This window comes from Raphanus sativus, chromosome 2, assembly GCF_000801105.2.
Source record: "Raphanus sativus cultivar WK10039 chromosome 2, ASM80110v3, whole genome shotgun sequence".
NCBI classification, from domain to species: Eukaryota; Viridiplantae; Streptophyta; class Magnoliopsida; order Brassicales; family Brassicaceae; genus Raphanus; species Raphanus sativus.
Window position 1 is genome coordinate 13785387 of NC_079512.1, and position 26016 is coordinate 13811402.

Consider the following 26016-nt stretch of genomic DNA (forward strand, 5'->3'; position numbering starts at 1 on the left):
TATCTTGAATTATCCATTTGAACTTGCCTGTCTCCTGTTGAGAAGAGCGACAGCTCCTCCTTGAGACCTTGTGTTCATATTCGGCTTATGCCTAGGCAGATCTAGAAGCCGTCGATCGATATCCCGACAAGTGAATCGATCGGCGCTGCAAAAGGTGTATCGCTCGATATCTCAAAAGGATATCGATCGACTCTTTTTCTGCGCCAACATTACGACAGTTGAGGCCAGAGATCTAGATTATTTAACCAGTGATACTTCACTTGAGTTAAGCGGCTGAGATCTATAGTATCATGCAAGCAACTTATTAAAGCATTTATAGAGATTATAATCTCCATTCCAGAATAGAAACCCTATGTCTAGCACTCTTTATCACATTTAAACAACCCATCATATTGTTAGTTAGAGCAACTACCTTACTCATTTTAGGAATTGTTACTTTTATTTCCATCATATAAACCAACCTTGCCTAGGATTGATTAGTAGATTTTATTTAATTGGTTCCATTGCTCCTCGTGATTCGATCCCTAAGTACTACAGCTGTACCTCTTATTTGAGAGAGTAAGCTCTACTGGGTAATTTGAGCACTATCAGCATTACTGGGGCAGCCAGTCTGCTTAGCTGAAGAAGGAGAGGCTAGAGAAGATGATACAGAGTGAGATGTGAACTACATTGGAGGTACTGGATTTCAGAGATATGGAAACCAGAGTGGAAACATAATTTTTTTGGGCAGTGGTCAGAAGAGTAACTACAACTAGAGTTCACAGTATCAGAAACCCTTCACCAACACCAGGAATTACGGCACTCAGCTTACCAAAACCCACCACCACCCACCCAGGAGAGTAAGTTTGATGCCATGATTGATAGAGTTCTAGAAGGTCAGCAGAAGCTTACAGTAGACTTCAATGGGAAGATTGATTCTGTCTTCAACAATCTGACCACAAGGATAGACACCATTTGAACTCAAGTTAAGAAACTTGAGACACAGATTGTCCAGACTGAAAAATCTATCAGGAGAATTGGAACTTCTAAGGAAGTAGGGGAAGGAAGTGGGAAACACCATGTGAATTCCATTATAGATGATGATTTCTTGCAAGTGGTGAAACATGAGAAGCTACAAGAAGGAGACTTTGAAGTAGAAAGTTCACTAAGTTTTGGAGGATCACAATGGTGTCGATCGACACCAACTAGTCCACATCGATCGACATCAACGATATCATGTCCAGATTCGACTGCAGATTGCAACGCGGTTAGGATATTGACACATGCTGAATTTGCGGCTTCGCATCCTCACCCACCCACCCACACCTACAAAGATATCGACCGATGAGACGAGCTTCTCATCGATCGACACAAAGAGGATAAACGTATCGATCGACCATTTTCCCCACCTATCGATCGACACGCACCTCTCACATACCGAGTGCAACTGCCATCGATAGACAGTAACCGAATCAATGCACTCAGACCCACACCGAAACCACAAGCTAACCTTACAGAGACTACTGGTAACCCTTCAGAGACTACACCTACATCAGAGGGAACTGAAGGAAGAAGGTTAAGGAGTAGGAAGGAGAAGACTCCTAAGAACCTTAAGAGGGAAGCTAATGAAAAGGAGATTGATGGTTTCACTAAGAGAGTTATCAGAATTCCACCAGAGAAACCTTTTGAGGAGGTTTACTTCACAAGCAGATTGTGGATGTTCTTCAGAGAAACAAGGCAGACTGAAAATGATTTTAGAAGAAGGTTTGACAATGTCATAGAAGATATGAGGAAAATGATTACTTTGAAAAAAATAGTGATCCTCGGAAGTTTGCAATACCCTGTGTAGTACAAGGGATTGAATTTCCTCATGCACTATGTGACACTGGTTCATCAGTCAGCATCTTACCAAAGGTCATGGCAGACCATCTGGGTCTGCAAGTAGAGCCTTCACCAGAGATCTTTATATTTGTGGATTACACTCAGAAAAACTCTGGAGGCTTGATCAGAGACCTGGAAGTTTAGATTGGTAATGCTATCGTCCCTGTGGATTTTCATGTCCTAGACATCAAGCTAAATTGGAACTCTTCCCTTTTACTTGGAAGATCATTTATGGCTACAGTAGGAGCTATATGTGAGATGAACACCAACAGGATGTGCTTGACTATGATAGATCCAGATATCCACTACGACCCTGTCAAGCTAGGCAAATCACCAGCCAAAACCGTGGTAAAAGAAGATGATCTTGGTATCATTGCAGTTTGTCATTGTGAAGTTGAGTACGAGACATAGTACTCAGGATCGAACTACAACACCTTAACTGCATCGATCGACACCAGCGAGTCAGAGGAGATCGATAACAAACATGGTTTATCGATCGACAGAGACCCACCAGATGATGAACTCGATCTACCAGATCATTGCTACCCGAATTTCGCCATCCCACCCATTTGTAAAGAAGATGATTACTCAGTCAGGAGTTGGGCAGATAGCGGATTTCATGAGAGTTTTGCAGTATATATAGCCAACTCTTCCCACAGTGGAGACCACAGTGAAGAACATGATGCAGATTATTGGGAAGAGCGAGCTTTGGAAAATTACTTGGAGAATGATAGATTTGCAAATCGATTCCCAAAATCGATCGACATCAAGCGTCCACCATCGATCGATTATCTTCTTCATCCAGCAAAACGACAACGTCCATCGATCGACATCGCCAGCATCGCATCGATCGATATTAATCCAGACGACTTAAAGGACAAAATCGGAATTTCATCGATTAGGACAACACATGGGTATATAAGGTTGACAATACCAGCCACGAAAATTCAAACCTTAACAACTTATACCCAGCAGCTTCCAGCATTTAGAAACTTAACAACGGAGGACTGCAACACCATGAACAATCGATCCAACCAAGCAGCTAGACGATCACCGTCGATCGCCACCACCACATCACCATCGATCGACGCCATCAACAGAGCTCAATCTCGATTTCATGAACCTAATGATATGAGGAATATTTCACTAACTCCTGATGAATTTGGTATTTTCAGGGACACATATGGCTATGCAAGAGCGATGGATGGAAGAGTTCTGCACATAACCAGAGAAGACATAGCAGACATCCTCCAGATTGCTAATGGACCAGAAAACCTGTTCACACAGCAACGTGGCCATCCAGACATCCTAGCTCACGTCCAGGACAACCACCACGTCACCACAAGGGAGGATACAGTTCCTCAAAGCTTCGGTCAACCCAGGAGTTCACCATCGATCGACATCGTTTCATCACCATCGATCGACGGCGAGTATCCCAGATCGATCGACAGAACAAGAGTCAGATAGCCTGACAGACAATTGGAGTTTGGACGACGTGCCTTTAATCCTGATTGATCCAGGAGATTCAAATGGGAAGCAAAAGATGAATATGGTGTCCACAGAGATGAGTTTGGACATGCTAGAGGAGTTGATGGTGAAATCATCCCTGTTACCAAGGAGCACATAAGGAGAATTCTGGAGAGAGCATCTCTTTTTCACAAAGGTTGCTTACGCCTTCCAGAACACATACGCCCTTACCATGCATACAGACCAGCACCAGTACCCTACAGTAGAGAGGAGATAGATGATATGGTGACTGATGTATGGAGAGCTCAGACACACCTTGAGGCAGACATGCGCACATTGGTGGAAGACACTTTCCAGCCTCTGGATATCAGCTACAAGGATTTCCAAAGTGATATGGCTGAGATAAGAATGGAGATTGGAAACATATTAACCATGCTTGAGAAGGAATCTACGCCACCAGTATCGATCGACACAGTACCTGTACCATCGATTGACATCGGCAAGACTACATCCAAGAACCGACATGAATGTTCATCACCGAAGAAAGATGAATGGGAAATTGCTTACATCAATACACAGATTGGAGATGTCTACAGCCCTCTCAGCAACAATGTCGAATGGTTAAGCAAGTGGATCGATCTTCTACAGAAAGAGCTAGCATCAATTCGCAAGAAAGATGAGGCTCAGAATGCTACTTTTCCATCGATCGACAGGTCTAGACCAATATTGATCGACATTGAGCCACCAGCAGCGAAGAGAGCATGCACTAGAGCAGAAGCTGACCAGATCAAACATGAGCTGTACGAAGCAATGAATTCTATGGAGAGGAGACTCAACGGGACCTGTGATGACATTGACGACACTTTCAACGAAAGAGTGAACAGCCTATGCAGAACTACTCCCCAAATGAAGGGCGATATACGTGCTTTGCAGTACCAAGGACAGCGCTCAATATCGATCGACACAGTTGACACTGAGTCGACCGACAGAACTCCCAGCGAAACGACCGACGCACACCTAATAGCATCGATCGACACCGATTCTTTGGCAGACCGAGATCAGTTAATTCATGACAAGATCGATGCATTACAGAATGAGCTGAGGGAGTTGTCCGTATACACCTACTAGACCATCGACAGGAAGGTTGGCAACATCGAATACATTGAGAATTCCTTGAGGAAGCTTCAAGATACAGTCCTCAAGATAGATAAGAAACGACTAAGATCAGATGATGCCACAAGAAGTTTCGCTGCCACATGGTTTAACAGTAGGAGACATGAAATTTATGATTGTTGTCCGATGATCAGCAGTTTCTGCATCCCATGAGTCACACACCTACCACAGTCAAGCTAAATGACTATATCAAAGCGCTGAGTGGGAGACAACCCACTATTAGGTTTTCTTTTATTTTCTTTTATTTTATTATTTTTTCATTTTTACTTTTATTTTTCGTATTTATTTTTTTCAGTTTTTATAAGATCCGAGTAGAATGATGATTCCGTCGACCGACACGTACCATTCATATCGCTCGACACCACACGACCATACAAACGATCGACGTACACCACTTCGAATCGATCGACACCTTGTCGATCAGGTTTAATCATTCTATCTTGTTATATTTATTATTTATTATGATTTATTTATTTATTTACCTCACTCCGGCTGTGTTACACTGGGACAGTGTAATTTAAGTATGGGGGGAGTTTATTAATATGTGTTTTTATTTTGGTTTTTATTTAAAATTTTTTTTTTTAAATTATTTTTCACATAAGTATTAAATAGGGACATTGATATATATTTATATTTGATTGTCTGACCACTCTTTAGCACCATTCTAGATTTACTGATTACAGATAGTACTAAAGATGCTAAAGTGGATCAACCTGTAACCTATATACACTAGCTGAGATTGTTTGAAGGAGCCAAAGCTGACCTCCAACACTAATACTGATTTATTTTCTTGTATTGGGGCTTGGAAATCACTGGATCGGAATTCTCTTACAAGTCTGGAAGGTAAAAATTATGTGTGTTTCTGGTTTCCTTCCTTCTCTCTCTTCGGCATCTCAGAGATCTATGTTTATGTTATAAAAGATTGAAATGATTTCTTGAGAGGCAGAGTGGTAGGAGTGTCTCCTGCGTCCCCAGTATTCTAAATCTCAAGGATGATCACAGATTGTGGAAACGAGGGAAAGGTAAATTACTAGAGACCCATTATTCGCTACACTTTGTCAAAATGTATGAGTTACAATGCAAATGTCAATGAGATGGACTAGATGAACTTTGTGGCATCGAAACCTGTTGAAATTGAAACTAATAAGAGATTCAGAGAAGAGAGATGAGGGGAGAAAGGGATCAGAGAAGACTACCTGTGTGTTCAGATACTTGTTTGAGTTGAATCCATGTGTCCTTTGATCGATACTCCCAAGGTAAAGCCTGCACTTTTATTTTATGTTAAGAAATGAGGTTAGTAGAGGGGAATGTCAAATGAGATCTGCTAAGTTGTTGACTAGATGAGTTTGGTTGCTAAGTTAGGATAAGGCATAATGAACTTCTGTGATTAGGATGTTTAGACATGAATTGTAAACCCATAGAGTGATGACTTCAATATTTTGAATCTTTGAGTTCCTACTGTTTTCAAACCTTTTCCAAAGATTACTGTTTTTGCTTGAGGACAAGCAAAGGAGTAAGTCTGGAGGAGTTGATATACCATGGATTTTACCCTTTTTTAACCATGGTATACTAGTGTTTTATTATATATTTAATCTGTTTTCTAGCCTGTTAGGTATGTTTTCAGGTTCAGGAGCATTTTATGATAAAGTGATGTTTTTTGGAGCATTTTGGAGTACAAAAGATGATACACCCGAGTTGACCATTCAAGACCAAGTCGGAAGTCAACATTGCGATAAGAATCGATCGATACTCATCCAGAGTTGTCGATCGATGTAGCCAAGAAGATCCGCGTACTAGAAGATTATAATCGATCGATACACATCAGTGTTGTCGATCGATATCGAGGACGAAATGGTTTAGCCGACTACTTCACCAAGACTTCACCAAATTACGAGATTGCCCCTGACAAGTTTTTAACCTAATGGAAATGCATAAATATTCTTGCTAAGTGTTTTTGACGGCAAGCTTTGAAGAGTCTAAGAAACACAAGTCTTGAGAGGCAAAGCAGAGAGTGTGAGAGAGAGACTAGAGTTTTACTTGTTTTGAGAGATTGGAGAGATTTCTCTTCTCCTTTTGTATTTCTAATTTATTCTATCTATGCAATTCTTTCATCTATCTATTGTTATGAATTGCTTAGCTATGTCTGAGTAGTCTACTTGTTAGATCTAGGGTTTAAATAGGTTTGTGGGATTAGCCCCAAACTATAATTTCTTAGTTGTGATATTCATCAAATAGATTGCACCCTAAGCTTGTTCTAGAGTAGCTAACTAGAATATAGATCACTAGGATCTCTGATAATCTTGAATTATCTATTTGAATTAGTATCTTCTGGAGAAGAGCTACCGCCCTCCTTGAGATCTAGTGTTCATTATCGGCTCGCGCCTAGGCATATCTAGAAGCCGTCGATCGATATCCCGACAGGTGAGTCGATCGCCGAGTAAAAGGTGTATCGATCGATATCTCTAAAGGATTATCGATCGACTCTTTTTCTGTGTCAACATACGACAGTTGAAGCCAGAGATCTAGATTATTTAACCAGTGAGACATCACTGAGACTAAGCGACTGAGTTCTAATATATCATGCAAGCAACTTGTTAGGCATTTATAGGCATTATAATCTCCATTCCTGAATAAAAGCCCTAAGTCTAGCACTCTTTATCACATTTAAACACCCCATCATATTGTTAGTTAGAGCAACTACCTTACTCATTTTAGGAATTGCTATTTACATTTCTATCTTTAAAACCAACTTCACCTAGGACTGATTAGTAGATTATATTTAATTGGTTCCCTAACTCCTCGTGATTCGATCCCTAATTACTACAGCTGTACCTCTTATTTGAGAGAGTAAGCTCTACTGGGTAATTTGAGCACTATCATGAACCGATGTAACACCAAAAGCGTCAGTCTTCACTCCTCGATCTAGGGTGCTGTCATACAAATCTTAACATACCGGTATTTGCATCCGGTTTCTGTTGAACAAGCCTCATGAATTCTTCAATACCTTAAATGTATTTTTGGTGTTGGGATCCAAATGCGGTTTATCCCCATCCACAAACGTTAATAATTTCCAGAAGACATAATTTTTTCGGATTTCTTATGATTAGAGAGAATGATGAGTGAATGAGGTGAATGAAGAGAGCTTGTATGTATAGGAAAATGCTTATGGCAATCCGACGGAATTCTGACGAAATTTTTAAAATTGGTCCAAATTACGTTGGAAATTTTAAAATATCAAACGGCTATAAACGGTCATATTCGCACTCGGCAACAGTCAAATGGTTTGTAGGTATATACCGACAAATTCCGACGAATGTAACGGTTATATTTTTCTCGGTAAGTTCTCAGATTTTCGTCCGAACTTTCCGACAATATGTAGTTTGTCGGAATCTCATCAGACTATTCCGACGACATTTCGACGACATTCTGACAAAGTGTTGTTTTCTGGTTTCGTTGGAATGTCATCAAAAAGCTGTCAGGAGGTGTCTTTCGGAGTTTCTGTCAGAATATGCCTTGTTTTCTTGTAGTGGGGAGGGGCGGTTAGAAACATTCGAAGCCTTAGTCATAGATATATAATTCTCATCACTTTAAAGTTAGAAAACAGCTCTCTGAAATTTATGAGAAAATAACGAGTATCTAAGGCGATGAGCCTGTGACTGTTCGAACCGAAGGAAAAGTTACAACTTACAAGCTTCGACTCATACCATAATTGTTGACGAGACTGTAAGTGGGTTACATTTTCTCTTCATCTTTTTCTTTTCTTTTTCTCTTCTTCATCTTTTTGTATTACAAGTGATACAAAAAGTTAAAAACTTGTTGGTGATGTTGTGGAAACAGTAGAAAGAAATAAGAAAAGTTAATAGTGAATTTGCGAAATGACAAAAATCTGAAGTATGACTAAGTAAATGGTATTGATTTTGACATATTTAGGTCATTAACAATTAAGGTTGAACTCATCCGGTAATATCCCTCTTTAATACAAATCACAGGTTGCAGAGAAAATATATATAATGTCGACACATATTTATCTGGCCCACAGTTTTGAAGTCATGTTTATAAAATGAAAGAAACCCTATTATTCTACACTATCCAAATCTGGCCCACAATTTTAAAAGTCATGTTTATAAAATGAAAGCAAAACTATTATTCTACACTATCTAAGATGGAACGGAGACTACTCTTGTAAACACATTTGTGTTACCAACCTACCTCTAACTCATCTCCAACCCTAAAGCCTGCACATTTCCGAGATGTAAATACTAAACCATAAATTCGAATTTCTAAAACCCAAACCCAAATATAAAATATTTTAGATTAAATTAAAATTTGGAAATAGTATGTAATATTTAGTATCATTATTTTTTTTTTGTCGTCTACCCATCTAGGCTAGATCAAGTGGAGAACAGACGAGCCGATTCTCCGAGGAGCATCTCCTTCTGTTCGGATCTGATCTATATGGAAAAAAATGTAGCCTCTGGTCCTTGCATCTTTTGCTAAAACGTCTGCCCGACCGTTCCGACTCCGAGGAATATCATATGAGACAGACTCACATCCTCGAAGTCATCCTGTAACCTTTGGAACATCTCGATCTCTGTCGCGAATGATGGCCAATCCATCGGGTTTGTAGTCATATCCACTAAGTCCGAGCAGTCCGTCTCGAATCGGACCGAGGTTATCCTTCTATCTGTCATACATGAGGCTGCCCAAAGTATACCTTCCATCTCAGCATGCAGAGCTGAGAGGCTCCTATTGCACACCCATAATCCAAAGTATTCTAAACCCAGTTGATCCTTAAGACTCCATCCTAAGCCACTGACGCTGCCATTATTGATCCATAATGCATCAATTTGACAGGTATGGATTCGGGGTATCCAAGGGGGCACTATCGCAACCTCTATAGTAGGAGGGTCATCATGATCCTCGTTTGCTTCCTCCTTTTCGTTAGCTTTCTTCCAACATTCTGCCTCAAGGGAAGCGTGTTGGAGAGTGTCAATCGGGGATACGTCTTTTCCATTAAAGAGTCTGTCGTTCCTCGCCTTCCAAATGTACCAACAAATCCATGGGAATGTATCAAATTTTTGTGTCAGAGGAGCCACCTCTTTTCTCTTCCAAAACAGAAAGTTCATGTTTTGGTATAAAGATGTACTCGGGAAGTAACCCGGAAGGGACGAATAGTCCGATAAAGCCTAAACCTGAAGAGATGGAGGGCATTCAAAAAGAAGATGATTAATCGACTCCACTGGGCTAGCACACCTAGGACAATTCCTATCGGTGCCCATGTGTCTATAAGTGAGGCTCTCTGCCGTCGCCACACAGCCCGAGATAGCTTGCCACAAAAAATTCTTCTTCTTACCCGGGGCCTTTATCTTCCACACATGGCTCTGTAGGCTCGTCATACTCGGTTCTAAAACCCTTTCATGTGTCAGCCTCATTTTGGTCGATCGGAATATGTCATAACCGGTTTTAACTAAAGAAACTCCTGATTTTGTGTGATTCCAAACATATCCATCCGGAGTACGAGAGCGAGAAGGTTTCAGCCCAAGTATCAAAGTGATATCATCTGGGTGAAAGAAATCCCGCAAAAGATGTATAATAAAGGAATGAACAATAAGTTGGGGTAGTTTATATACAATGTGGTTGGCAGGTCTAAGTGGTCGAGCCACTGAATCTGGAACCAAAGACTCACTTCAAACCCTCGTATCTCGACTCGAACCGATTGTTTTCCGTAAGCCCGATATGAGTAGATTTTTTGTTTCCATGATACTACGCCATCCATATGATGGTGAGTATGTATGTCGATCTTCCAAGGGAGAAGTGGGATTATAGTATCTTCCTTTTAAAACACGTGCCAATAAGGAGTTCGGCTAATGAATTAGTCTCCATAATTGTTTTGCAAGAAGCGTTATATTGAAGTCATGAAGATCTCAAAAACCTAGTCCTCCCAAATATTTTGGGGGTACAGATCTCGTCCCATGCTATCCAGTGTAAACCTCTGCTGTTTTGTTTTGAACTCCACCAAAAATTAGACGTTGTGCTCCTTAGTTTATCGGTAATGCCTTGTGGAAGCAAGTAACACGATATCACAAATGTCGGAACTGCTTCAGCCACATATTTGACTTGAACTTCTTTTCCTTCCTTAGAGAGGAGTCTCGATGACCATATGTTGACTTTGCCATTGAATTGATCTTGTACAAATGAGAACACTTTCATCTTTGAGCCACCTTCCGGTAACCCAAAGTACATCCCCATGCCACCTTCTGAACAAAACCCTAAGACATCTTTTATATCATGTTTCTGAGAACTTTCCACTCGGTTTCCAAAAAAAATCGATGACTTGGACGCATTTAGTCGTTGTCCTGACGCCTTCCCATATATGTATATAATTTTCATGATCTCTTTGCATTGGCTTAATTCAGCCATACCGAAGAAAAGACTGTCATCTGCGAAAAGAAGATGTGAGATCCTTGGACTCGCCCTAGCAACAGGGAGGCCTATAATCTTCTTCTCCACTTCTGCGCCATTTAAAAGTGAGGGGGAGAGGGGGTCTCCTTGTCGTAACCCTCTCCTTGGTAGAATTTTTCCCCTTGCTTGCCTATTGACTAAGACTTGATATGTGACCGACGTGACACAACACATAATGAGGTCAACCAGTCTTTCATCAAAGCCCATCTTTAGCATTAAAGCTTCTAAGAAACTCCACTCCACTCTATTGTAAGCTTTACTCATATCTATTTTAATAGCCATGAAGTCTTCTCTACATCGCTGATTCGTCCGTATGGCGTGAAAATTTTCCTGGGCTATCAGAATGTTATCAGTAATCAGCCGGTTTGCCACAAAAGCAGATTGTGTCTCTCAGATCAAATGTGGGATGACTCTCTTGAGTCTTTTGCATAGAAGCTTGGATATAATCTTGTAACTGGCATTACAAAGACTAATAGGTCTGAACTCAGTCATATCTCGAGGTTTCTTCTTTTTTGGGATGAGGCAGATATTCGTCTGGTTCAATAATGGGTTAAACGTACCAGTCGCAAAGAAATCTTGGACAAGTTTAATAATATCTTGACCATTTGCCGCCAGAACTTCTGAAATAATTTACTGGTCATACCATCTGGACTGGGTGCTTTATCTGAGTTAATGTCAAAGAGAGCTCTTCTGATTTCCTGTTCCGACGGTTAGTGTCAAAAGTAACATATTGTCGGTACTAGACACCTTATTCGAGATAAAGCAAAGGGAAGCGTCTAGCTGTGTCGGCGAAAGGTAGAGAAGAGATCTCGAAAGTATTGAACAGACACGTTCTCCACTTCAATTACACTCTCTACCAGCTTCCAATACTTGTCTTTAATACTAATTATCCGATTCTGGGCTCTTCGTTGTTTTGTGGTAGCATGATGAAATTTGGTGTTCCTGATATCTGCTTTTTTGTTCCCAAAAGGTATTTTCTTCTCGAAATGCCAAAACCAGTTTCCTTGTCAATTCTTCCAATTCTTCTGCTGTAGTGAGTTCATCATCTTGTGCCAAGTCAATCTTATCTTTTAGATATTTTATCAATATGGCCGAATTTGTAGGGTTTTGCTTTTTCCATGAACTAATTTTATTTCGACATGAGGTACCTTATTGGAATTTCATCAAAATTTCCCCACCCTGAGGTTACCGCTTCCCTGAACCCCGATTTACCATTCCATCTCTTGTCGAAGCGTAAATTCTTTTGTGTCCTCCTGACACTGGACTGGATCTGTGCTAAGATCGGTCTGTGGTCCGATCCCCATAGTTGCAAGAATTCTACAACTGAGTGGTTAAATAAGGTGTGTCATTCTTCATTTGCCACTACTCTGTCGAGCTTACATTTGACTTTACGGGATTGTTTTTTTCCCACCCACGAGAATGAGTTTTCCTTATATGGAAAGTAAAGCATTCCGCAATTTTCCAACATGGTTCAGAAAGAAAGAAAAGAGCTCTTTAAACGATGCCTTCCTCCCTTCTTCTCTTGGTACCATTAACTATACTATATGAAATGGAAAGGAAAATAGACTTGTTAGAGAAATATATATGTGTGCTTGTAATAGTGATGACGTCAATACCCACCTCCAATCTTAAACCCTACATATTTCCAAGATGTAAATATTAAATCCTAAATTCGAATTCCTAAACCTAAAGCCAAATGTAAAATATTTTAGATCAAATTAAAATTCAAAAATAGTATAAAACTATTTGTTCTATTAACTATACTATATGAAATGAAAAATATATTTGATAGAGAAATACATATGTGTAGCTGCAATAGTGATGATATCAATACCCACTTCCAATCCACTTCCAACCCTAAACCCTACGCATTTCCAAGATGTAAATACTAAACCCTAAATTTGAATTTCTAAATTCAAACCCAAATGTAAAATATTTGAGATTAAACTAAAATTCGAAATAATATATAATATTTTGTACTATTAACTATATGAAATGGAAAGGAAAATAGACATGATAGAGAAATATACATGTGTGGCTGAAATAGTGATGACATCAATATCTGTATATGTGGATAACATTACATCGATCTGTTTAACAAAAACGCAAGGTAAGGCGATGAGGTTATTCCACTCGGTGCCGAAGATCTTTCAGCTTCGACGAAGTTGCCAAGAGAAATGAAAAGGAAGATGTGAAGGGAACTAAGACGCAATTTATTTTTCTTCGATAATAATTGAAATTTTAATTATTTTTTCTTTCAGGTTTTGTCGGTTGACATAAGTGACAAAACAATATTAATATGAAAAATAATGCCGTATATACAACTGTCAGGGAACTCGGTTAGTGAGTAAATTAGACGTTTTTGGTTGGTTATACATCCCAAAAGTTAAATTGTATCGTGAGTGTGCAAAGAAGTTCGTGACGCTGGGTTCAATTACCAAAAACAATTCAAAAGTAAAAAGTAAAGTACTTTAAAATGCTCGGAAAATCATGCAAACGACAAATGGTTAAAGCCTAGTCCTAGGCCTGGGCGTTCGGGTACTTTTATGATGAATATTAAAACTTAAAAATTATATATTTTGGGCTAATCCCTCATAATATATTTGAAACATAAACCTAACAAAGTGAATTACTCAGACATGACTAAACAAAACATCACAAGAAATAAATAAAACTGCATAGATAGATAAATGATAGAAAACTGGAGTTCCAAACACAATCCATTTGCTATGAGAATAATAATTATCGAAGCGTGTGTTGCCTCATACAATGAAAGATCACATAAATATTAGTTGAAAACTCGTCAGGGGCATTATGGTAATAAGTGGAATCTTGGATTTAAAGTTGGATGGAAGCAAGTTGGGCCTTGCGTGCTTCGCCATCGATCGACGACACATAGTGTGCATCGATCGATTATTATCTCTCAAGATCGACCTCATGTCTTGGTAGATGGTCAGCTGATATACCATGGATTTTACCCATTTTTACCCATGGTATATAAGTGTTTTAGATACTATTTATTATGTATTGGAGTCTATTTAGAGTATTTACAGGTTCATGGACGATTTGGAGATATATGGTGATTTTGGTGCCTTTTGGAGTCTTTCGCAGTGCAAAACTGCACAGACGCTTCAGATGTTTAGCTCTCGATGAAGATATTCCCACCGTTGGATTTAGCTCATCTTTTGACAAAATATAGCGATTTGAGATAGCTTTCCAATGCCACCTGTCTGAGGTCAATCTGCATCCTGTAGCAGAAGTAATTCCCATTTTACTGAAGAGTAGTCAGTCTGCCTCGCGAGAGGAAGCTGTCGAGAAGAGGATTGTATGTCGATCGATGCAGCACACTGCATGTCGATCGACAGGGACATCAGAATATGGGCTGAGTATATTATATGACCAACTGAAGCCCAGAAATAACCACAAATTACCCTTATGCCCTTGGTCGACCAGAAACCCTATTTTACTGTTTTCTAAGCCATTGTTGGCTGCTATGCTTCATACTATTCTAGAGAGAGAGAAAGCTTAGGATTGGAGAGAGAGATCTGAGCACCTTGAGAGAGGGAAGATCTTGAACTCCCTTGTTTCTTTACTTTGTTCTTCTCTTATTTATTCTATTGCAGTATTATTTAGACCATCATAATGTTTCTTATGAATATGTTTGAGTAGTCTCATTGTTAGATTTAGGTTTCTCACAAGGTTGACTCATGTATTGCAAATAAACCATTGTTAGGGTGTTTAAAATATAGTTCTTCATCTAGTTGTTCTTAATACTTTGTTTGACCTAGATCTTAGGATTAAATTGGATAAGTGAGAACTTAGCAATTTCTTGAAAACTAAACTAGTATGTGCTAATCTGACTGAGAACAAACGAGAGTTGTTCCTAGTTAGATTAGAGAACCCATCAAACCTGATCTTAAGGCTCGCTGGAAGCAATATCGATCGACCCAGCTAGGGTTGTATCGATCGATATTGTGAAAGGTGCATCGATCGATGTTCCATTGAATTATCGATCGACACTTTCTTATGATCATCGAACGAGAGTTGATGACCCAAGATCCAACCGAAGTTAATTTGATTAAACCAACAGCTTGAGTTCAGAACTATGAATACTAAAAACCCTAAATAAATTGCAAACTTGTCAAACCTGTGATAATACCTGAATCTAGCTACCTATCTTCCTGTTACCTCAAATCAAATCAATCGAGCAACTGCCTTGCTCACCATTTAATTTACTGTTTAAAACCTATTTTTCTAGCTTTATTTCGAAGACTGTATAATCTATTGTGTAATCCTTGAGTCTATGTGGATTCGACCCCTAAGTATTACAATTGAACCTCTTATTTGAGAGAGTAATTCACTCCTTAGGGTAATTTGAGTGATATCACATTTGGCGCCGTTGCCGTGGACTCATTCTTATTACCAAAAGATTAAATTTATAATATAGTCTAGATTTTGCATTCTGTTGCTTAAAAGTTTTTCACTGATATATGGTGTTTTATACATCATTGTATATATGTTTTCTAATTGGTTTTCAAGTCTTTATCGAGTCTTTCTAGTCCTTTTCGAGTCATTACAGGTCTGGAGTTGCACTGGATGGGAGATGGACCTGCTGGAACAAAAGAAGCAGAAAACAGTGCAGTTTGGTGATTTTCACGCAGAACAGTCTGATGACTGTTCTCGATCAAGTGGAACAAGCAGACGGAGTGATCCCGCGGTTGTTCCCGACGAATAAGGAAAATACAACATCTCGGGATTTGCCCTAATTATCCTCTTTTTCTCTCTGGCCGCCTGTGGCTTTTGATATAACTTATTTTTCTATTTTTCTACATCATACTACGCTTCTTTTCATAGAGAAACAGACTCTAGAGCTTTTTACTTTGGGATTTGCTACTTTGTAAAGGGAGAAGGCTATCTCTCTCCATAGAGAAGAACCCCTGAACCCTATCTCTTGTTTCTGTTATTTTATGCAGTATTATTCAGTATTGATGCTTGTCTTTTCTTGTGTCATGGCTGAGTAGTCGGCTAGCTTGTCTAGGGTTCTAGGGTGTTGATTTCGTGAGCTAAACATAGATAAGTGAATCACTCGATTGTCTTCATTCATAACTGTTCTTATTGCTTGCATTAAACTGGCCGCTTAATGTTAGATCATAGGTTTAACCTGTTCATTAACCGTGTAATAGGTTGCTAGATCTGTTTTGAATGAGCATTGCATCCCTAATCAGCGAAAGTAGATATTAGGGTGTTTTGTGAACCTATCGGACTTGATCTCTATTGCTTGTTGTCGCTTCTCACCTCAACGACAGTTAGACGGTGAGATCGATCAGCATAGGGAGCAGTACCACGACAGTGGACTGTTCTACTTGAGTGATCCGAGTTCTAGACTGTTCTTATTAGCACTTGAATAATTGTTTAGCTCACAAGTATTGACATCCGATGAAGTAACCCTAGGCTGGCTTCTCTTTAAATTGAATTTACTATTTGCAATCATTTATTTTACTTGCACGTCGCTACTTAAATCAAAACCCCATATTTGTCTTAGCTTGATTTTGATCCAATAGAAATAAAGTGTAAGAGTTGGTCTCTGTGGATTCGATCCTAAAGTGCTACATCGACATACCATTCGATTGTGGTAGTGTGCACATTAGGTTAATTGGTGTGCGTTAACATGAATATCAATTTGGCGCCGTTGCCGGGGACCATCTTTTTACCTTTATTTTTCGGTTATTTATTTAGTCTAAGACCTCTAACTTGCTCTTTTCTCTTTGTTGCAGGAGATCGCAAGGTTTAGAAAATCAAAACAGACAACAGCCAAGGCCTACTGACACCACCATGGGTGATCACGGCCATCAGGATGATCTCGCTGCAGCAATGCAACTGATGCAACAGCAGATGCTTCAGATGCAGCAGACCATCCAAGCTCAGCAAGCAGCTGCTGAACAATCTGCTCAACAGGCTGCTCTCGCGCGGCAGGAACAAGCAGTGCAGACTGTTCCAATCGGGGAGAGAAACCTTCCGCGGAACATTCCTACTACGCGCTCTGCCATTGTTCCTCCACTCTGCACCAGGCAGGACTTCGAGATCAAGCCTGCTCTGATTGATCTGGTGCAGAGAAAAGTGTTCTCTGGTCTCTCTGCAGAAATTCCAATGGAGCATATTGAGAATTTCGAAAAAGTCTGCAGTTTTACTCGTGCGAATGGTGTGCCACCAGACTACATCAAGTGCATGCTATTCCCATTCTCTCTTGATGGAAAAGCTGCACGGTGGTTGAATTCCCTCCCTACCGGCTCTCTCACTTCATGGGAACAGGTCCGATCAGCGTTCCTCAACCATTTCTACTCTAAGGCGAGAACAACTGCATTGAGGAACAAGATCACTTCGTTCAGACAGCTCCATGATGAGCCTTTTTGTGACGCATGGGAGCGCTTCAATGATTACCAGAGAGAATGCCCTCACCATGGATTTGATGATGATTACCTCCTGGGCATTTTCTATGATGGGGTGGACTGGAAATACCAAGGTGCTCTAAACTCTTCGAGCAATGGAGACTTCATGACTCAGACCACTGATGGAGCGCTCAAGCTGATTGAGAACATGGCAGCTAGCTCAGCCAATGAGAATCAGGAGAGCAACCGCTCCAAGAAAGGGAACAGTGTACACACCCAGAAAATTGATGAGTTAACAGCTAAGGTCGATCAGCTACTGCAGAACAACCATGCACAAGGATCTTGGTATCAGAACACCATCCCGCAGAGCAGTCAGCAAGTTGTTCCAGCCGCGAGTGCTCCGACTGCAGGGAACAGTCCGCCAGATGATCTGAAAAATCTGAACATTATGATGCAGCAGATGCTCCAGAGCCAGCAACTTCAGGTCAAGGCACTGAATCAGGTTACCACAGACATCAACACCAGGATGGACAGCATGTTCACCGAGCTGAATTCAAAATATGATACTGTGAGCAACCACATAAAGAAGATTGATGTTCAGCTTGCTCAAACTGCTGAAACTGTTAAAAGACAACAAGAGATCATTCGTGGAAAAAGTGTGATGAATCCTAGGGTTGAGCACTGTAATGCAACCGAGCAGAGACGTGAGAAATCTGAGGAAAAACAAGCGAAACAACTGTTCGCTGAGACTGTTCTGGGCGCATAACAGAGAACAGAGCAGTCTACTAGCTCTAGAGTGACTGCTCCCGCGACTGCTCCCGCTCCCGACGGATCTACTGATATTCCACCAGTGCGAGTCTATGTTCCTAAGATTCCCTATCTGATTCCACCTACATATCTGAAGGTGTTGCCTAAGGTTGATGACCCTGGAAAGTTTGCTTTTCCATGTTCCATTGCTGGAGTAGAATTTGAGGAAGCTCTTTGTGACTCCGGATCTTGTGTGAATCTTGTCTCAAAGGCGATTGTAGACAAGTTGGGCATTGCTGATGTTGAGCCTTCTCAGGTGACTCTGACTTTTGCAAACTCTTCTAGAGCAGTTCCTTATGGCACCATTCGCAACCTTCTTGTCCAAGTTGGGGACTGTGTTCTCCATACTGAATTTCAGGTTGTTGAGATGAACAAGGATCATGAGATGCCTTTGATCTTAGGAAGGACATTTATGGCTACAGTGGGAGCAATCGTTGATATGCCTAATAAGAGAGTCTCCTTCTCCCACATCAACAAGAATGTCTTCTATCAGGCTGTTCCCACCAGATTTCAGAAACTACACGCCTCTTGCATCTCAGTGTTCAGTGGAGAAAAGCTGAAGGTTGTTCCAAGGAAGGAGCTTGGTAAAAACAGTGAGTTCAAGGAAGTTCTGAATGGAGATCCTCACAATGATACCAAGAAACTCAGTGGGAATGCAAGGGTGAAAAAGAAAGTCCAAAAGAAAAGGGTCAAAGGAGATCCTACTATGACTTTGACACCTCACTGGTGTGATGAGAAATCCATTGAGTATGAGGTAAAGTGCAAGGGTACCTCTAAACCTTTCTCTAAAGTCAGAGTTATTCTCACTGATGGGCTGAAAGAGAAAGGAGAAGCTGCTGTGAAAGGGTTGTTGAGCAGAGTTTTGAAGCTGAACATGTCAGATTGTGGAGCTTGTTTTGGAACAAGCCCTCATGGTCAACCCGACTGATCCCTGTCACCAAGTCAAGCTAGTGACTTTAACCAAGCACTTGGTGGGAGGCAACCCACTGGTAAGTGTAAATATAAATTGGTTTTGTTTTCGTTTGCTTATTTTCGTTTTAGTTTATTGAGTTTCAGGTCAAAAAGCAGAAAAATTCGAGATACTTCGAAAAATTCTGGGTTGCAGAAACGGAGCTCCCTGTTCTGCAGGAGCCGAGAACAACTGCCCAGGTGAACATCTGGCGACAGAACACCCAGAATTTTTCGGAGCACCCGCTCCAGGTAAGTATCTCGACCAAAAAAAATTGTAAATTCTTGTTTTCACCTTCTCTCTGATTTATTTTCACACCGAGACGTTGTGAAGTAAATTCTTGTTTTTCTCTTGAGTCAGTTTGAGTCAGTTTTTAGGATCGATTCAGTCAAAGTTTTGTGGGAATTAGGACCTTATTCTGTGTTGATCACTAACCACCTCGTGCTTTAGTTGTCTTATTCAGTGACCTTAGCAGTGGCGAAAGACACACATGTGGACCCGGAACATCCTGACATATCTCACTTGATTCTCCAGAAGTTCTCAGTCGATCAGGTTACACTGGGTAGACTTAACTCCAAATAACTTGAACCTAATCTTGACTGAAATTCTTCTTGTTATGGGCACTAGATCAGGGAAACGAGAACTACACTCAGGACTTCTTATTCTTTATAACCATCTTGCTGTTCCTGAGTGGCTAGCTCATCTTTAGCTAGTTCCCACCCTGAACCTTAGCCTTTATTCCACCTTCATGCATTTGTTTTTCAGTGTTATATGTGCAGATATGTGCAAAAAGGTCGGAGAGGAAAGGATCGACGCAGCCTCTTACTCGTTACTGCTGCACAGATTCAGCCAGAAGGAGAACAAGCAGATTAAGGGAGCAACCACTCCATAACCAATGAGCTGTTCAAGAACATGGGTGGAGAACCAGAATGATTTGAATCAAAACCACCAGTGGCATCCTTGACATCACATGTTACCTCCTTCTTCGTCACCTCACCATCTCTTTTTGTACTTGTAAAAAAAAAAAAAAAAAAAAAACTATCTTTCATTTTATTTAGCAGATGGTGATGGAGAAGGAGAAGAATTCAGGATATATGAGCCACTGGAAAGGTCGAGCAGAAGAGTGGGTATCAATATGAAGGGATGAGGAGCAGACAGACGAGCGGAGCAGTCTGATGATTGTTCCCGAACGAAAAGAACAGTCGTTCCAGGGATAGCAAAACGAGTAAGGGGCTGTGGACATCAATGGAGCCGTCCTCTCACGGCTATTTTGCGCGATATCCTGCATCCACTACGAAAAGTTGGTAGCCTCTAAACACTCTTTAGCTCCACCATAAAATTAGCCTGTTCCACACCTAGCCCGTTTACCCTGAATAGTGCCTGTGATGAGAAGCTCACGCTGCTCTTAAATGAATATAAGGAGTTCTGTCTCGATAGTGTTGCTTTTTCAGGTTTGAGATGTAGAGTATGGAGCCGATTTTCGAACAGCAGTCAGTGGGGTTCTGGTAAGGGTGTGTTGTCCTAGTTTACTGCTTGTATGGTTCAGAGATTTGTGGTTAAGGTATGGTTGCTGAGAATAGGAGAGTTCCCACACTTTCAAACCTTTCTCCATGTTCTTGATACTTGGTCTTGTTCGAGGACAAAAAAGGATCTAAGTCTGGGGGAATTGATATATGGTGTTTTATACATCATTGTATATATGTTTTCTAATTGGTTTTCAAGTCTTTATCGAGTCTTTCTAGTCCTTTTCGAGTCATTACAGGTCTGGAGTTGCACTGGATGGGAGATGGACCTGCTGGAACAAAAGAAGCAGAAAACAGTGCAGTTTGGTGATTTTCACGCAGAACAGTCTGATGACTGTTCCCGATCAAGCGGAACAAGCAGACGGAGTGATCCCGCGGTTGTTCCCGATGAATAAGGAAAATACAACATCTCGAGATTTGCCCTAATTATCCTCTTTTTCTCTCTGGCCGCCTGTGGCTTTTGATATAACTTATTTTTCTATTTTTCTACATCATAATACGCTTCTTTTCATAGAGAAACAGACTCTAGAGCTTTTTACTTTGGGATTTGCTACTTTGTAAAGGGAGAAGGCTATCTCTCTCCATAGAGAAGAACCCCTGAACCCTATCTCTTGTTTCTGTTATTTTATGCAGTATTATTCAGTATTGATGCTTGTCTTTTCTTGTGTCATGGCTGAGTAGTCGGCTAGCTTGTCTAGGGTTCTAGGGTGTTGATTTCGTGAGCTAAACATAGATAAGTGAATCACTCGATTGTCTTCATTCATAACTGTTCTTATTGCTTGCATTAAACTGGCCGCTTAATGTTAGATCATAGGTTTAACCTGTTCATTAACCGTGTAATAGGTTGCTAGATCTGTTTTGAATGAGCATTGCATCCCTAATCAGCGAAAGTAGATATTAGGGTGTTTTGTGAACCTATCGGACTTGATCTCTATTGCTTGTTGTCGCTTCTCACCTCAACGACAGTTAGACGGTGAGATCGATCAGCATAGGGAGCAGTACCACGACAGTGGACTGTTCTACTTGAGTGATCCGAGTTCTAGACTGTTCTTATTAGCACTTGAATAATTGTTTAGCTCACAAGTATTAACATCCGATGAAGTAACCCTAGGCTGGCTTCTCTTTAAATTGAATTTACTATTTGCAACCATTTACTTTACTTGCACGTCACTACTTAAATCAAAACCCCATATTTGTCTTAGCTTGATTTTGATCCAATAGAAATAAAGTGTAAGAGTTGGTCTCTGTGGATTCGATCCTAAAGTGCTACATCGACATACCATTCGATTGTGGTAGTGTGCACATTAGGTTAATTGGTGTGCGTGAACACGAATATCATTCACCTTCCTGCTGACAAAGGTACTTAGGAGAAGAACACAAGTCTCGGCCAGACAATCGATCGGCGCAGATATGAGCATATCGAGCGACGTATCGACGAACGAGACGATCGACACTTCACTGCTGGAATCGATCGATACCGGTCAACCAAAATCGATTGACCCTGATTTACACACATCGATCGACGCCCACCAGCCGGAAGCAGGTAAGTCTGTGTTTACGAATTTCAATAATGGAAAAGTAGTTCTAGGAAATAAAAGGGATCAAGTATGCAATGCAGCGAAGAAAATTAATTTTAGACATAGGACTGCAATCCCTGTTGGAATAGCTGTTGTTTTGAATGCTGGACTGGAGCGTTACCAAACGATTGGAGATTACAACAGACCTGATCGGTTATACACCAACAGGTCTGCGATCCACCCACCAGCGATTCAGAGGAAAGACTTTGAATTGAAACCAAAATATTTATCTCTAGTAGGTAAAAACCCCTTTCATGGTCTCCCTCATGAAAATCCCATAGACCATATCGAAGCACTTGAGGACTTTGTGTCTAACATAAAGATGCAGGGAGTTTCCGAAGACTACCTATTCTGCAAACTCTTCCCGCACTCTCTTGATGGAGACGCGACCTGCTGGCTTAAAGAGTTGCGGCCAGGATCTCTGACTTGTTGGAGCGATATCAAAAGTGCATTTCTCAACAATTTCTTCGATGATGCACGGACCGAAGAATTTAGGAATAATATCTATAATTTTTCTCAAGGCACTGCTGAAGCTTTTAAAGCCTCTTGGGTGAGATTCAAAGGCTACCAGCGAGACTGCCCCCACCATGGATTCTCCGAGATTCAACTACTTAATATTTTCTTCAGAGGTCTCGATTTGATATACCAATCGACTTTGGACGCTGCAAGTCAAGGGAACTTCAAAACTAGGAGCCCCAAAGAAGCCACGAAGCTAATTGAAAATGTAGCAACCAGCACTAGTACCGCAAAGGTTGATCGCGAGAGGAGAAAGATGGAGATTTCCAATGGAGATCGGATATCCAAGACCTCTTCACATGAAAGAGATGAAGAAGAACATGAAATACTCATCGATCAGATTGTATTTTGCGAACAAAAACTTGTTAACCCGCAGATAAACATGAGGTTTACAAGAAGCCATGAGGAAGAACAGACTCATGAGAGCATTGTGGAATCTAAATTGGAAGAAATTTTGAAAGACCAGCAGAAGACGGTCATGGATGTTGATGTAAGATTAGATTCCATGTGCTCTAATTTCAATAAGAAATTAGAGGCTTTGAGCGATCATGTAAAAGTTTTGGATAGCCGAGTTTCCCATGACGATGGGTTTGTCCGAAGAGAAAAAGAATGTCTCCCTAGAAGGATCGACACAAACCCAAAACGTCAAGTCTGCTCTGTACTTCTAAGGAGCGGGAAACGCCTTGTTCCAACTACAAGAGAAAGCGTTTCCAATGGCGAACTCGCTGAAGAAGAGAGAACTGAAAAATGTGGACCCAAACCAATAATTCTTGATGATTCTGAACCGATTAACCTCAGCGATGATAAAAAGGAAGATGCAACTATCGATCGACGAAGTAAACAAAATATCGATCGACAGAAGGGTAAGAACATAGATCGACGTGTTGATGCAACCATCGATCGATGTCCTACACCTACTACACCGAGAACGACACCCGTCGAACCGGTAATAGAGAGAGTGTACAAACCTTTAACACCCTTCCCTCCCAACACGTCGCAGACAAAACGAGAATTGGATAAAGCAATTTGCAAGAAAGCCCTCGAAAACATCACAGTTGAAATGCCACTGAGCGATGCCATGAAATTTTCACCCCCCATTAAGAAATATGTGAAAGACATGGTATCCAAAAATTTGCCATCGTCGGAAAACAGTGTCATGATGGTTTCTGAAGATGTAAGTGCCATAATCCAAGGCGAAATGCCGATCAAAAGACCTGACCCTGGAAGTTTTGTTCTATATTGCAACATAAAAGATAAACGATTTGATAGATCACTTTGCGATCTAGGCTCCAGCGTCAACCTTATGCCTTACTCTGTTGCTATATCCCTCGGGTTTGACGAATTTAAACCAACCCAAATAACCCTGGTTCTTGCTGATAGATCCATTCGAATACCAGAAGGAATACTTGAGGACGTATCTATAAAGATAAACAATTGTCAGATACCTACGGACTTCGTTGTGTTAAAATACAAGCATGAACCAAAGGATCCCCTTATTTTAGGAAGACCTTTCCTAGCCACATCTGGAGCGATAATTGAGGTAAAGGAAGGACGATTACGTTTGAACATTGGAGACATTTCAATGACTTTTGACATGGAAAAATTAATCAAGCATCCCCTAATCGATAATCGAGCATTCTACGTGGATGACATCTCTGAGCAAGCTGAAGAATCTTTCGCGGATCTACGCTCAGATGACCCCTTAGAAAATGACTTTTCTACCACTGAAAGAAACATGTTTAGCATAGATGACAGGACTGACGAATATACACGGCTGATGAACGCAAGCGAGGAAATAAAAAATGTTGATGAAGAGGAAAACGACGAGTCAAAAATCAACGTCGATCGGTATACACAACGTACCATCGATCGACAACCATCTTCGCTGGACAATTTGAGCTCTGAAAAAGCACCGAAGGTCGAGTTGAAACAATTACCAGCTGGACTCAAATACGCTTTTCTCTATGATAATTCTTATCCTGTAATCGTTAATGCCAACCTGAATGATGGAGAACTTGCATTGCTACTGTACAAATTGCGCAAGTATAGGAAAGCTCTCGGGTATTCTCTCGAAGATATTCCTGGTATCTCTCCAACTCTATGCATGAACCGCATTCATTTAGAAGATAAATCGAAACCATCAATAGAACACCAAAGAAGGCTAAACTCAAACCTGAAAGATGTAGTTAAGAAAGAAATCATTAAACTACTCGATGCCAAAATCATTTACCCGATTTCGGATAGTAATTGGGTAAGCCCGGTGCATGTCGTTCCGAAAAAGGGAGGTATTACAGTGGTGAAGAACGATAAAGACGAACTCATTCCTACCAGAACCGTCACTGGGCATCGAATGTGTATTGATCATAGGAAATTAAATGCCGCCACTAGGAAGGATCATTTTTCCATGCCCTTCATCGACCAAATGCTCGAAAGATTAGCAAATCATCAGTATTATTGTTTTCTCGACGGATATTCAGGATTTTTCCAAATCCCTATTCATCCTGAGGATCAGGAAAAGACCACATTCACTTGTCCATATGGTACATTCGCATACCGAAGGATGCCCTTTGGGCTTTGTAATGCTCCTGCTACCTCCCAGAGATGCATGATGTCTATCTTTACAGATATGATCGAGGATTTCATGGAAGTTTTCATGGATGATTTCTCGGTGTATGGATCTGATTTTACATCATGCCTCAACAACTTGTGCAAGGTATTAGCTAGATGTGAGGAGAAAAATCTTGTTCTAAATTGGGAGAAATGCCATTTTATGGTTAACGATGGGATTGTTTTAGGCCACAAGGTATCTGCAGCCGGTATCGAGGTGGATAAAGCTAAAATAGAAGTGATGACAGGTTTGCCAACACCGACCAATGTAAAAGATGTAAGAAACTTTCTGGGACATGCTGGTTTCTACAGGAGATTCCTAAAAGATTTTAGCAAAATAACCATACCCCTTACATCTCTCCTGAGCAAAGAAGTCAAATTCAACTTTACCCCTGAGTGCCTAAGAGCTTTTAAAGAAATTAAGACAGCTCTAGTGACTGCTCCCATTGTGCAAGCTCCGGATTGGAATTTACCTTTCGAAATAATGTGCGACGCAAGCGACTTAGCTGTAGGAGCAGTACTTGGGCAGAAAAAGGATAAGAAGTTACATGTTATCTGCTATGCTAGTAGGACTCTGAATGATGCGCAAAGAAACTATGAGACGACCGAAAAAGAGTTACTAGCAGTTGTTTTTGCTTTTGAAAATTTCGCCCCTACTTAGTTGGCTCAAAAGTAGTTGTCCACACCGA

At 40.6% G+C, this 26016-nt stretch overlaps 1 protein-coding gene and 2 non-coding genes across 3 annotated transcripts; all 3 read right to left on the reverse strand.

The window, feature by feature from the left end:
- Positions 1-10413: 10413 nt before the first annotated feature.
- Positions 10414-11169, reverse strand: LOC130508555 (uncharacterized). The gene has a single exon (XM_057004120.1). It carries the CDS (start codon positions 11167-11169, stop codon positions 10414-10416), a length of 756 nt encoding a protein of 251 aa, XP_056860100.1.
- Positions 11170-17319: 6150 nt separating this feature from the next.
- On the reverse strand, positions 17320-17426 carry LOC130508816 (small nucleolar RNA R71). Its single transcript, XR_008942998.1, has one exon. It is a non-coding gene; the product is annotated as a small nucleolar RNA R71 (small nucleolar RNA).
- A 5265-nt stretch (positions 17427-22691) lies between these two features.
- Positions 22692-22798, reverse strand: LOC130508833 (small nucleolar RNA R71). Its single transcript, XR_008943017.1, has one exon. It is a non-coding gene; the product is annotated as a small nucleolar RNA R71 (small nucleolar RNA).
- Between the last annotated feature and the right edge of the window lie 3218 nt (positions 22799-26016).

Coding starts and splice junctions, on each gene's coding strand:
- LOC130508555 (XM_057004120.1), bottom strand. CDS start 11,169: ATGGGCTTTGATGAAAGACTGGTTGACCTCATTATGTGTTGTGTCACG.